We start from the raw sequence: 14,859 nt of genomic DNA on the forward strand, positions 1-14,859 counted from the left end.
TTTTTGATTCTAAAAACTATTTTAAACAAGCTTTTCTGTATTTCTGTATTTTTTTAATCAACTGCTCAAATAAGAACATTCTTTTAAATAATAGTTTTAAGAGATTTTCAGTACTCGAACTGAGTATGCTTCAGATTTTATAGCATATTGTATACTCTAAATTTGTTAATAGTTTTAATGATTAATGCTTTACATAAAGAAATAGTAAAGATTAATAGTAAAGTATTCATTAATTCAAACCAATGACTGTAATAAGATAGCACTAAATGATTATTTAAAATAACTCCAAGACAATCCCATAAATGTTGGCAGGAAGAAATTGGAAAGAGAAAAACACAACCTTTTTTTTCCCCTTCAAATTGAAATACAGATTTCACATGCACTAAAATTTTCTTCAAAGTTCATATTGCATGATTAATCTTTCAAGAAGATTGTAAGAATTTTATAACATTATATGCTAATACCTCTCCTCCTAATCAAAACATCAAAAAACATATACTATAAGAAATAAAAAGAAAAACAAACAAAGCAAAACAAGCAAGGAAGCTGCTCAAACAAAAGGAACACTTAACTTCTATCTTGGTGTAGTAAGATTAGAGGCAATTTCACTTATTTCCCAACTGGAGTCTGATTTTTTTTCATTCTTTGCACTCCTATACATAGTAGAAATGAAGGGGTGCATACGTGTGGATAATCAGAGATAAAGGAGAAAGGGAAGATTGACGATTTTAGAGGCTTTTTAAAAAGTGTGATTTTGTGTTTATTTATTCTAGTTAGTGGCTACTAACCTCTGCTCCTTTAATTTAATCCTTTGAGCCTGGCACGTGAAAATATTTTCTAGAGATATATGTTACTAATACCTCAGTGCTCAGTATTTCAAAATAGTAAACACAGAGGATGAACTTACGGAAATAACCTGTTTTTTTCTTATTTTTGTATTATAATGGCAACTGAAATGTCATAAGAATTAATATTTATCTCCATTTTATTTTGATATGTTTGTTAATGTTTAAAAATAATCTTTGCATGAATAAGAACATTGAGACTTCAAGTTAAAGTGAAATCACCCTCATGTATCCCCCATGCAACTGCCTTTCACAAAGCTGAGACTGAAATCAACTGCTATTGATTTTCACCACAAAGTTGAATTAAAGTGAAGCCAGCCTTCAATAACAGGTAGGGATTCACCATTGTATTTCCACAAATACCTATATTTCATAATGTTCAATATGAGAAGGCAAAGGCACATAGAGTTTTTAAAAATTTGGTTACACACTTGCAGACACAGGGTTTACTCAGTTCATAGCCTCTGCAGATTACTGGAAATTAAATCTAATCTGAGATGTGGTGGAAACTGCTAGTTTACAGTAGTTTTTTGGAGAGTGTGTGTGGTCTTTGCTAGTTCTTGGTGACTGGGAGACCAAACCAGTGTTGGCCTTGGGGCAAGACTAGGGAATAGGGAAGGATGAGGATGAGGAACAGACAGAAGAGGGAAGGGTGGAGGGGCGACTCATTTACCATTTCTCTGCCAAAAAGTGACTGACAGAGAGAAGGAAGGCCAAAAAGTGCACTTTACAGATGACATAAATTTTGTTCAAAAGTCATTTGAGAAAGTTTGCTAGTACTTAAACGTTTCTAGCTAAGTTTGCCCTACTTGGAAAGGCATTTTCACCTGTCCCTCATTCACCTTCTTCAGTCCCTCTAGATATCCTTAATAAGGCTCAATGATTTAGGGCTTGAGTGTTGGAGGCCACGGAAGCAGAAACTTGTTCAGCCACTCGAGGGCTACAAATGGGTTAGTGTCCTCCTTTCAGCAAAAATTCTTAGTCTCTTTACTTTTATAGACCCAGTTACGTTACTATTTCCTTTGTAATCTTATCCCACAGCCCAGCTCTTTTCTTTCCCTTCTCCCTCTTTCCTCTCTGTCTGTCCTCTCCTCACCTGTCCACCGCAATGGCCGTCATGGAGTAGATGCTGGCGAACACAGCTGTGATAGGAAAGAAGTTCTGGAAGCGGCAGTAGTTGGCGCCAAAGTACCACTCGCTATGAAGCGCATAGATGAAATTGACCAACGTGTTGAAGGCGGCCATGGAGGCGTCGGAGAAAGCCAGGTTCACAAGGAAGTAGTTGGTGACAGTCCTCATGCGCTTGTGGGCCAGGATGATCCAGATGACGATGAGATTTCCCAAAACTGCCACTGCCACCACCACACCATACGCCAGGGACCAGAGCGCGATGCGCCAGGACGGCTGCACGAACTGGTTGGTGAGGTTGGCCCAGGGCTGGGAGGGCGCGGGGGAAGCCACAGGCAGTCCCAGCGCGGAGGGGGAGGAGGAGAGGTTGCCAGCTTGGTCCAGCAGTTGCAGCCACCCAGTCTCAACTGCCCCCGTGGCCGCCCCGGCAGCTAGCGAGGCGGTCAGGTTCACGGCGTCTGCCCCCACGCCTCCACCCCCGTCTATCCAGGTTTCTGCTGCTGGGAGAGTGGCCATCGCCACCGGTCTGCAGTCCCGGACCCTCCCACTCACCCACGGGCAGCCCAAGACGAGACTCCTCTGAAGTTCTTCTCTGCCTCCTGGTCACTTTGGTGCCGGGGTCTTCAGATAAGACTGGAAGCTGAAAGATACTGCAATCCCTGCTGGTTAGGGGATGCAGCTGGGGCTAAGGGGCAACAGCTGCACTTTCTCAGAGGCGCTCGCGGCTCTGGCAGGCAGAAGGAATGAGATCCTCCCTAGATTAAGGGTTACCGCGTCACATCACACCTAGGGAGGGTGCCAGCTGCCCGGCACAGGCTGGAGAACTGAGCATCCTGCGCTACAGGCTCTCTTTATACTCATGGGGTCCCACGCTTCGGTGACGTTGCAGGGGCCGCGGAGCTGACTATCCCCTTCGCTGGCTGTGATTGCACTCGCTCCCTCCATCCCGCCCTTCCCATTTCATTCATTCGCTGCAAGCAGCTGGAGCTTGGCAAGCTGACCCGCGCAAGGGAGGGCTGCACTCCCTCAGCTGTAATTAAAATCTTTCCAAGATTGTTTGCCTTCTTTTAACTTCAGGATATCTTGCTGAGGTCCCTGTTCTCAAACATGTATTGGGGACCATTCCTTCCTGCACAAATTAACCATTCACCCATGAGGCAAGGGCAAGATCCTGCTGATTTTTCGGAGAGTGCATGAGTGTAGACTGCTGCAGGCTGTGGGCACAGTCAGCCGCAAACGTTTTTAGGTGTCCCTGGGTTTTGAATTTCATTCAACTTTCTGCTCTGGTGTTTATATTCTCTCGTCTCAGATTCCTTTTCCTCTCGCTCCCACTTTCCATATCCACCCATTTTCCCTCTTCCTGTACCTCTATCACTAGAAATCCGTCCCTCTGACCCCATTCCCAGCAGGCAGCTGGAGACTCTGGATTCTCCTGGAGGATTCTGCTCAGGTTGGAATGTCGTAGCACACTAAGGGTAAATCGCAAATCCCAAGGAGTACATTTTCTTGAAACACGACAACGAGACAGATCTCTACATTTCCCTGGGTTGAACGTAGCCAGTAAGCACTGTGAATACACGCTCTTGGTTACAGGGTTCTGGACATATGGTGCCTTAGTTTTCAGGGCTTGACCATGAGGACACACTGATGAGAATACCGTAACTGAACAAATACTTGGGTTTTCCGGGAAGACAGGCAGGACCTGATTTCTGAGCTTTGCTTGAGAATAAGTGAGCTAAAGTGCTCGGTGGAGTGCAAGCTGGAAGGACATAGTCTGTGCTTAGACCAATCTCAGGAAATTTATCAAGAGGTTCCAGAGCCGAAACTCCTTTGTTAGCATCCTGGGGGCATGTGTATAAATTTAGGGTTAAATATATATTTAGCAACCTACTGGATATATGTGAACTGTTTGAACCTCTCTTGTCATTTAAAAATGAGTTTTTAAAGAAATCTCATTTACAGTATAATTATATGATAGTTTCTACAGACTTCCCTCAACAACAGCAGGCCTGAGGAAACACTCTTCCCTCTAGTTATCATTGTGTATTACATCTAAACATGTTTAGGTGAAAGGGATTTGATCAACAAGTTTAACAAGAGAAGGTAACTTGTGATTTGTGCATATTCTGCTTTTTTCTTTTCTTTTCTTTTTTTTTTTTTTCCTAGTTCTGTCACCCAGGCTGGAATGCAGTGGTGCAATCATAGCTCACTGCAGCCTTCGACTCCTGGCTCAAGCGATCCTTCCCCACCTCAGCTTCCTGAGTAGCTAGTACTACAGGCATGTGCCACCAGTGCCACCACAACCAGCTAATTTAAATTTGTTGTTGTTGTTGTTGCGACATGGTCTGGCAATGTCGTTCAGCCTGGTCTCCAACTCCTGGCCTTAAGCAATCTTCCCAGCTCGGCCTCCCAAAAGGCTGGACCTCCAACAATGCTGGGATTACAGGCATGAGCCACTGTGCCTGGCCCTTCTGCATTCTTTAGTTTTCCAGTTTAAAATATACTCTTCAAAGAACCTGCTGTGATGATTGGACAAGTGGACTTAAGGTGCGTAGTGATAAATAGTGTTTTCCTTCTTACAGTTATTATGACTAAATGGCTAGTGTATAAAAATGATTTTAAGCAACCTGATAGTTATTATCACAGCCTTGACACAATCCTGCTTCAAAGTAAATGCATGCAGACCATGATGATTATCAAATGTTATTTCCCTTTTCTTCTGAGAGGCCTGTGAAAATATGTGATAAATCATAGGCAAAGTCAATAAGATTAGCACTTTCTGCTTACTAATTCCAATGGTTTAATTTAACTATTTTCTTTTGAAAGATTACTTCTTTGTTCTAATTCATCATCTAGAAATTACTTGAGTTACAAATGAAAGCCTCTTCCTTTCCCAATGCAATTAAAAAGACATTAAAAATATATCTCCGTATGACACACCTGCTTACTCAAGATTACAAAATAGGTTATGTGGTGGTTTGGTAATTAAGCATGTTTTGATCAGATTTTTGAAGTTGAAAAATTACTTAGTTGTGTAGAAATACACTCATTTTACTGTTGCTTTCCTTGTAATACTTACAACAAATATTTTACTTTTTGAGTTTTGCCTTCATTGGGCTTATACAAAGTAGAGGGGATATGACAAGGAAAAAAAGGATAATGATGGAATTAGAAATAGATATAATGAAAGAAGTTTAAAAATTTATTCCTTTCAGAGGAAGGGAGGCATTCAGGGCATGGCTTTCCTTCTCAATCTGCCTTACCTACTGAGAATCTCCCTTGACTCCAAGAGGGATCAGTGATAATTCATTGTCTATCATTTCTTAGCTATGTATTAGCATACTTCTTTCCAGGTGCTATGCCAGATACTGGGAGTATAGCAATGAAGCAGTTATATATGAATTCTATTCTTGAAGCCTAGAGTCTAGCAGTATTTTTTCACATTAAGAAATAGGAAGGAAAAAAAGGATCTGAGAAGTCCTGTAATAAAAGTACTTTAGCCCTCTCCCTCTGCCTCTTCCTCTACCTCTCCCTCTCCCCCCGGTCTCCCTCTCCCTCTCCCCACGGTCTCCCTCTCCCTCTCCCCCCGGTCTCCCTCTCCCTCTCCCCACGGTCTCCCTCTCCCTCTCCCCACGGTCTCCCTCTCCCTCTCCCTCCACGGTCTCCCTCTGATGCCAAGCCGAAGCTGGACTGTACTGCCACCATCTCGGCTCACTGCAACCTCCCTACCTGATTCTCCTTCCTCAGCCTGCCAAGTGCCTGGGATTGCAGGCGCGCGCCGCCACGCCTGACTGGTTTTCATATTTTTTTGGTGGAGACGGGGTTTCGCTGTGTTGGCCGGGCTGGTCTCCAGCTCCTAACCGCGAGTGATCTGCCAGCCTCAGCCTCCCGAGGTGCCAGGATTGCAGACGGAGTCTCACTCACTCACTGCTCAGTGTTGCCCAGGCTGGAGTGCAGTGGCGTGATCTCCGCTAGCTACAACCTCCACCTCCCAGCCGCCTGCCTTGGCTTCCCAAAGTGCCGAGAATGTAGCCTCTGCCCGGCTGCCACCCCATCTGGGAAGTGAGGAGCGTCTCTGCCTGGCCGCCCATCGTCTGGGATGTGAGGAGCCCCTCTGCCCGGCCGCCCAGTCTGGGAAGTGAGGAGCGCCTCTTCCCGGCCGCCATCCCGTGTAGGAAGTGAGGAGCGTCTCTGCCCGGCCGCCCATCGTCTGAGATGTGGGGAGCGCCTCCGCACCGCCGCCCCGCCGCCCCCTCTGGGATGTGAGGAGTGCCTCTGCCCAGCCGCGACCCCATCTGGGAGGTGAGGAGCCCCTCTGCCCAGCAGCCGCCCCGTCTGGGAGGGAGGTGGGGGGCAGCCCCCGCCCGGCCAGCCGCCCCGTCTGGGAGGTGGGGGGCACCTCCGCCTGGCTGCCCTGTCTGGGAAGTGAGGAGCCCCTCTGCCTAGCAGCCACCCCATCTGGGAGGTGTACCCAACAGCTCATTGAGAACAGGCCATGATGACGATGGCGGTTTTGTCGAATAGAAAAGGGGGAAATGTGGGAAAAAGATAGAGAAATCAGATTGTTGCTGTGTCTGTGTAGAGGGAAGTAGACGTAGGAGACTCCATTTTGTTCTGTACTAAGAAAAATTCTTCTGCCTTGGGATGCTGTTAATCTATAACCTTACCCCCAACCCCGTGCTCTCTGAAACATGTGCTGTGTCCACTCAGGGTTAAATGGATTAAGGGCGGTGCAAGATGTGCTTTGTTAAACAGATGCTTGAAGGCAGCATGCTCTATAAGAGTCATCACCACTCCCTAATCTCAAGTACCCAGGGACACAAACACTGCCAAAGGCCACAGGGTCCTCTGCCTAGGAAAACCAGAGACCCTTGTTCACATGTTTATCTGCTGACCTTCCCTCCACTATTGTCCTATGACCCTGCCAAATCCCCCTCTCTGAGAAACACCCAAGAATGATCAATAAATACTAAAAAAAAAAAAAAAAAAAAGAAATGGTAACAATGGATACCTTTACCTTGTTTCCAATCTTAGTGGGAAAGTATTCAGTTTTTCACCATTATGAATGATGTTATCTATAGGTTCTTTGTAGATGGCCCTCATCAATTTGAGGAAGTTCCCTTCTATTCCTAGTTTGCTGACTATATTTATCATGGCCCGAAGGTGAACTTTTTCAAATGCCTTTTCTGTATCTATTGGGACAACCATATGGTTTGTTTTTTAATACACTTATGTGGTGAATTGCATTTATTGATTTTTGAATGTTACAGTATACTTACATTCCTGGTATAAATTCTACTTTTTCATGATGTATTATCTTTTAAAAATATGATTAAAATATGATTGAATGTAGTTTACTAATAAAAATAAATAAATAAATAAAAAACATGTTTAAAAAAAAGAAATAGGAAGGTACGGAGAAAAATGAGAGTGTTTAACTGTGTAAGAGAATGTGGTGCCCACTGATTCTGGATTGTTCCAACTTCTCTTGTAAATGTTTGAGATGGACATGCTAATTACCCTTAACTGATCACTATACATCGTACATATCAAAATATGTACCCCATGAATATGTAAAGTTATTATTTGTTAATAAAAAATAAAATTTTGAAAATATTTTAAATAAATACAAAGTAAAAGTACAGTCATCTCCAGTATCCAATTTAAAAAAAAATTGTGTGTGAAAATTGAATGAAATTTCAAAAAGAAAGACTTAGCAAAAGTGTATGCCTTAGAGAATGAGAAGGTTGAGGAGATCATACCTGAAGACGAGATTTTCTGACTAAAACAATTTGGTGGAATATCTGCTTGTTGTAGCCCAGGTTCTGAATCCTGCTCTTATCTGAACCTATTTATTTGATTTCCTAATTCTTCCTCATGCTTTTTCTCTTACTATAAGATATCCAAAAGTCTTAGCCTTAGAGTACTGAGGGAAGGAGCAGAGAGGGCAAAAGAAATGGTAGAACATCAGAAAATGACTGTTAGAGTAGGATCCTACATTCTGGCATTTAAAACTTGGAAGTGGGTATAAACATGCACTTATGCAAATGTATGAGAACGTATGAGTCAAGCACGATAGACAACTTGATAGAAGATGTTAACAGGTTTTACATAACAGCAAACTAAATTGGTTTGACTACATAAGTATAATACAAATTATCATTTTTATGCTTACTATTACTATTTATTCCTAATGCTAACTATTGCTGACTATTTATTCCTAATGACCAATAAGTTTGTCTATTTTATTATGAATTATTATATTTAGAAAATTATATTTCTTCTAAACCTTATTTCCTCCCCATATTTTGCTTAGAATACCTACTGGCAATATGCCCCAGTTATTTGCTAACTATTATAAAGAGAATGGATACTTGTCATGTGTTGATTATTTTTTTCTCTCCTACAACTCCAGGGCACTTAGTGTGGTATATTTCATACTTGAATTTTTATTATAACAGGCCTCCCAAATATAAGCATAATAGGGTAAAATTTCAGGTTGTGTTGATGGCTAGTGGAGAAGTTATTTTGGGGAAGAAGAACTTGTCAAAATTCCAGATTTCTGTCTCTGACACCAATCTTCTACTTGACAGTTCTCTCACATTTTTAGTGTTAGTATGTTGATTGTTTCCTACCACGTTGAGATATTTTTTCTTCCTTGCCAATTTCAGATCATCATAGTCTAGCCCTTTTACCCTTGTATTATACTTCTTTCCTTTGTTATTTCATCAGTTTAGTTTTGCAGTTTTATTCAGTCAGTTCACCCTTTGAGTTTTGAGGTCTTACAATCAAGCTACTGAGCATTGCTGAAAATCAATCAATCAATGTACCTCCACTTAATTATGCTGACAGGTCCTCCTTAAAAATTCTTGTACTTTACCAGACACTCTTTCCATGTGGAATTGAAATCACTTTCTATTTCCAAAATTCTCATCATGTCTTCAAATCTCTTTCTTCTACACCTTCCTTCTCATACTCAGCAAGTGATGTTGTCTCCAATGTATCTGCAAAATTAAAAACCATCAGCCAAGAATTTTGACATTTCTGTGCATTTTACCTATCTTTTCATTGTTTGTTATTGTCTCAATTACAGTGGTTTTTCCCATCCTAAAACCCACTCTTTGATCTGTGCTACTTGTTCTTTCAATCATTCCTCTTTTTCCCTGTCTTCAACATCTCATTCTTTTTTCCCTTTTTCTTTAGTAATGAAACATATCTAAGAATCTACATTAAAGAGCTTTTCTTGACCACATTCCGTTATAATTACCACTTTTATCTCCTATTTCATTCCTAGATGAGCTGCTTTAATGACATACGTAAATTCAATATTTTCTTTCCTTTACTCGAAATGAAATTTTTAGGTATTAAATGTTATACCTTTCAGTTAATGTACTCTCCTATCAATTACCTGCATGCTAAACCAAATAGTCACTTCCCTTCCTTAACTTTCTTGATCTTTCTGTAGCAGTATAATTTGACATTTGCATTACTTTCCCAGATCTATCATAACAAAATACTACAAACCAAGTATTTTGAAACAACAGAAATTTATTTTTCACCATTTGTGAGGCTAGAAGTCTGAAATCAAGTCATAGGCAAGGTTAGTCCTTGTGGAATCTCTGAGGGACAATATGTTCTATTCCTTTCTCCTAGCTTCTGTTGGTTGCTGGCAATCTTTGGGGTTCCCTAGTTTATAGATGCATCACTCCAATCTCTACCTCCGTTACTACATGGTGTTTTCCCTATGTCCTTCACATTATCATTCCTGTATGTTTCTCTGTGTGTACATTTCTTCTTCTTTTAAGGACGGTAGTCATGTGATTAGGGACAACTCCAAATCTAATTTCAACTTGATTTCTTGTTCAAAATCCTATTTCCAAATACGGTCACATTCACAGGTACTGAGTGCTAGTATTAGAACATAGTTTTGGGGTTAGAAGGAACACAATTCTTCCCACAACTGTTCACCCTCTTGCTCCTCAAAATTCATGTCTTTCCCATGTGCAAAGTATATTCACACCATCCAACATCCCCCAAAATCTTAACCCATTCTCCACTACAAACTCTAGGTCCAAAATTTTATTTAAACATCCACTCAAAAATTCCCCAGTCTCATCACCGAAATGAGATATACATGAGACTCTGGGTATAGTCCATCCTTGGGCAAAATTGTTCTTTATGCACAGGCCTCTGAAACTGGGAAACAAGTTATCTTTTTCCAAAATACAGTGATGGAACAGGCACAAGATAGACATTCCTATTCCAAAAGGGAGATAATGAGAGGAATTAAGGGATCACTGGTCTGAAGCAAGTTTGCAACCCATCAGGAAAAAAATATTAAATATCAGGGCCTGAGAATTATCATTTGTGGCTTGATGCTCGGTCCTCTGGGTCTGTGGAGGTTTCACCCTGGCCTCAATTGCATAATAAATAAATTACTCTTGTGTTTACAGACAGAAAACATAATTTAAAGATATTTAAATTGATATAACATTGATATATATCAGTGTTACCATTGTGTTCATGACCTTGATTTTTTTATCTGTACACATTTCTGTATTTCTACATTTATATTGTTTATAAATCTTTTAAAATGAATTACTAAAAAACGTAAATTGTAAAAAGAAAAATGACCTGGCTTAGGAACTCCTTAATGGTGAGAAAGAAGGGGACAAATTGAAAATGTTTTCTGAGTCTGAACAGCTAGTTGAAAGAAATACCCTTTTTACTATGGTTGAAAAGATGTGCCCTACTAAACAAAAATCACACATGAAGATTTACTTTCATTAATGCTTTGCTATTGTTTCCTAATGGACTGACTAGCTAATCGAATCTGATGACATGTTAATAATATTACTGTAATAGCTCCAAAAATATCAAAAGACATTTTAACAAAATCAGACATTACACACTAATTATCAAATTAGTGTTCTACAGTTTGGTAAGTTGTGGCTTTGAGGAAGTGAATCAACCAATAAACATCTCATCTTTTATTATTTATTTTTGACTGTTCCTGGGAAACAGTGAAGAGCACAAGCTTTGGAAACTGATAGATTAAGGTTTGACTGGAAACTCTTGCTCTTTTTAGTTTACTGACCCTACCTTCTCTTAGGCTCCATTTCATCCTCGGTAAAATTGTGATATTTATATTTAAACATATATCTTTTGTATAAAATGTTTACTAAATGGGAACTGAATTTATAATTTCTATATTAGTTTAATTTAGTCCCTAAGTATAGAAAATGATTTTATAAAAATAATAGTTAACATTCATAAAGCACCTTGTGTGTTCTAGACTTCCAAGCGTGTTCTTTACACTAATTAAGCTATTTATATGTCCTAAGTGTCCTGTGCAATGATATTATTATTATTCTCATTTTTGGATTAGGAAATGAGGCATAAAGAGATTAAATAAGTTATCTGAAGTTACACGTAATATCTAGAAAATAGTGGAAGGCACGGTTGTACCCAGAATCTGGTACCAGAGTCTAGGATCTTAGTCATACTATCATACCATCTTTCTAAGAAAACAAGCAAACAAACCATGTAAAGGTTGGCAAAAAAATCACATAAAAAGTTAGAACTACAACTAAATACAATTTAATACATTGTTCTTTTTCTCAAATAGCTCTACCCGTAATCAGCTCATCTTCAAGAGAAAAACAAAACAAAACAAAACAAAGGGAGCAAACAAAAAACTATCAAATAATAAAGCATGAACATTGTCTAGTTAAAACTGATGGTTCAAAGATGTCATCACTCTGCTTTTCTGTCTGAAACAAACAAATAAACACAAAACAATAAAAATATGTACAAATACAAAAGAAAACTTCAATGGAACCTGTGGATAATTTCAACTCCAGATTACAATAAACAGAGCAGCATTGGCTTATCCAATCAAATATTGTACTAATGCCAAGGGGGATAACTGCCAAGTGGGAATAAATTGGTAGAGTTCATAGTTTTCCTAATAAATGGGATACTCAAAGGAGTTGGATCAATCATTGTCTGCTAAGTGTCTTAGTCTATTTTATGTTGCCCTAACAGAATGTCCTAGACTAATTTATAAAGAAAAAAGATTTATTTAGCTCACAATTCTACAGGCTAAAAACTTCAAGGGCATAGCCCTGGTTTATAGCAAGTTTGTGCTGTGTCATAACATGGCAGAGAAGGTCAAAGGGGAAGTGGAAACATGCGAAGAAAGAAAATCGTAGGGGCTAAATTCCTGGCTTTAGAATAACCACTCTTTGCAGAAATACTCCTATGAGAACTAATCCAGTTTCAGACAGCAAGAACCAACCCACTACCAAGCCATTCATAAGATACACACCCCTTTCACCCAAACACCTCCCACTAGGTCCCATCTCCCAATGTCACTGCATTTGGGATCAAATTTCAATCTGAGTTTTGGTGTGGACAAACTCAAACCATAGCACTTAGACTCCTATTATATGATTGCTCCAAAGGACTGTGTGAACATTCATGAGTCCTATGTAACAACAAAAGGTGGCAAGAGAAGAAAAATTAAACGAAGACATTGGAATTGAAGCCATTTCACCAGAATAGATTCTGTAATGATTTAGAGTAAAGGTAAAATTTAATTGTCAGTTTTGCAGTTGCTGATTTAGAGAGCCAAAGAAATTTGAGAGACAAATTATTACATAAAAATTAAAATGTGGGAGCTTCATTATAAGGCATGAAAAGTTCATATGCCAGGGTAGACATTCATCAGAAAGGGTTCAGTGGTAACAGAACAACAGAACTCTACCCAAACTCCTATCACCAAGACCAAAACTTAGGCTTTTGTTTTGGGAAATAGCTGGCCAGAAAGAACAACTTCCACCCACACACATTCAAAGATAAACAAAAATCAATTTAAAAAATCACTAAAACCTATGTAAAGGTTTTATACAAAAGAAAAAAGAAAAGAGACATGACAAAGAAATGTCAGATAAATAAGTACTTTAAAATGCCAATAAAATTAGTGAGTGAAAACTAAAGAAATTTAAAGAAATAGTCAATTAAATGAAACCCAAAGAATAAAAAATATTATAAAAATAAAATCAGATGCAGAAGTAAAAAGGTTTCTATTACATGAAACAGAGCATGAAGGGTAGGTTTGAAAGGAATCAAACAAAAAATGAAATAATTTAACAAGATTATAAAGGAAATTATAGCCATAGAATAAGTGATCCAACACATTCATAGAGTTTCTGAAAAGAATCAAATACATGGGATGGGAAAAATTACACAAAAATACAATATAAGAGAGTCATCAAAAATGGCGTAGGGAATTCCAAAAGTCTGTCCCTTCACAAAAGCAATAAACTGACAAAAATGACCATAATTAGCTTTCAGAATTCTGGAAACTAACAAAAAGCTTACAGCAACCAGAGCAATACTTAATTTAAAAAAACAGCTGAATCTCAAAAAGAGAGCTTTAATGGCATTTTAATATATTAAAATACCATGGCCCTATCCCCAACTCCCCAGCTCAATGGTGATATATGAATAAAAAGAAACTGTTCCTATAAAAGAAAAACTACATCTAGATTCAGAAAGATTAATCATGTCACAATCAAAATTTACTCAAAAGAATAAAGTTAATATATATTCAAATGAGGTTAGTCGGTCTTTGGATAATGAAATAATTTTATAAGTAACAGTTTAAAAAATATCAAATTACTCATAAGTTTAATAAATCAATATGGTCTTGAAATTTTGTAAAACAACAATACCCATTGGAAGACAGTTGAGAAATTCTTCAAACTTCTTAGGGAAATAACGTGTTCCAAGAAATTTTTATCCATTGATTAAACTCATGTTCAAATATAAAGATCATAGAAAGACATCTTCAAATATGCAAGGACTCAGGTCTTACAGCAGTGATGAATGTTAACTAGAAGACCATAAAAAAATACTCCAACAAGCAAACAAACAAATGTCAGATAATTTCTTTGGAATTAAAACTCAGCCAACAAAAGGAGGACTAGAGAAGCTATGATTTAAAGATGGAGACCATGAGCCAGAGCTAGGTATGAGCCACTGTGCTGACTCCAAGGTGATTGATTGACATCCTGACCACATTGTTCTAAACAGCAACACACAACATAGTCACAGATTATATGGGGAGTATTTTGTATAGCCTCTGTGCAAGAGCATGTCATATCACAAACGTTCCCCTTGAAAGTTCTTTATATCCACTGTAAAATATAGTTTGTGCACATGGCATATTTTCTAAAGAATGAAATAGCTGGTCTTAAAACTTTGGAATGTATTGCTGCTTCTGCAGCTCAACTCAAGATAAAGATTACATTGTATTTTGAGTTCAGCTTGTATAAAAATTCACATTTAAAACACTAGAATCATGCTTATTTATGAAAAATCTTTACACTAGAGAGTTGAGAATGACCAATTGAGAGTCTTGTCTCCAATCTCCTCCTCCTCTCTATGACATATGCTAATTCAAGGTAATGAGAAGGGAAATGAGAAGGGTATTATCTGTACAATGTAAATTATTTATCTCCCTCCTGTCTTCCTTTTCTTTCCATCTCTCAGCTCTTTTCTTTCATTCTTTGTTTCTCAGGCATATTCACTGAAATTTAAGAAAATTAAATATGTATGTGATGTAGAATCGTAGAATGAGGTTGATGATCATTTTGCCATCTGCATTTTTACTCTCAAAATAATTTGGAGATAATATTGCAAAGAAATAAAAACATGTTTATATGAATTTGCTAAAAATGAAGATAATTCCAGTAACAAGGATTTTTTTTTTTTTTGCTTTCTTCATAAGACATAGTTCTGTTCAAGTAACTATAGGGTGGTAGGAAAGGTATCTGTTGATTATATGCAAACAATAAGATTTTCCATATTGATTCAATAG

General features: G+C 38.7%; 1 protein-coding gene and 1 long non-coding RNA gene across 2 annotated transcripts in view; one reads left to right on the forward strand and one right to left on the reverse strand.

The window, feature by feature from the left end:
* TACR3 (tachykinin receptor 3) overlaps nucleotides 1-3,324 on the reverse strand; it is a 129,846-nt gene extending 126,522 nt beyond the window's left edge. The window contains exon 1 of the mRNA XM_004040220.4: nucleotides 1,942-3,324. Within this exon, the coding sequence (XP_004040268.1) occupies nucleotides 1,942-2,489 (548 nt within the window). The 5' untranslated portion in view covers nucleotides 2,490-3,324. The remainder of the gene's footprint in view (nucleotides 1-1,941) is intronic.
* LOC134758351 (uncharacterized) lies at nucleotides 2,031-7,500 on the forward strand. Its single transcript, XR_010133445.1, has 3 exons — nucleotides 2,031-2,261; nucleotides 4,140-4,520; nucleotides 5,721-7,500. It is a non-coding gene; the product is annotated as an uncharacterized lncRNA (long non-coding RNA).
* Nucleotides 7,501-14,859: the final 7,359 nt, after the last annotated feature.

This window comes from Gorilla gorilla, chromosome 3 (genome assembly GCF_029281585.2).
Source record: "Gorilla gorilla gorilla isolate KB3781 chromosome 3, NHGRI_mGorGor1-v2.1_pri, whole genome shotgun sequence".
Classification (NCBI taxonomy): domain Eukaryota; kingdom Metazoa; phylum Chordata; class Mammalia; order Primates; family Hominidae; genus Gorilla; species Gorilla gorilla.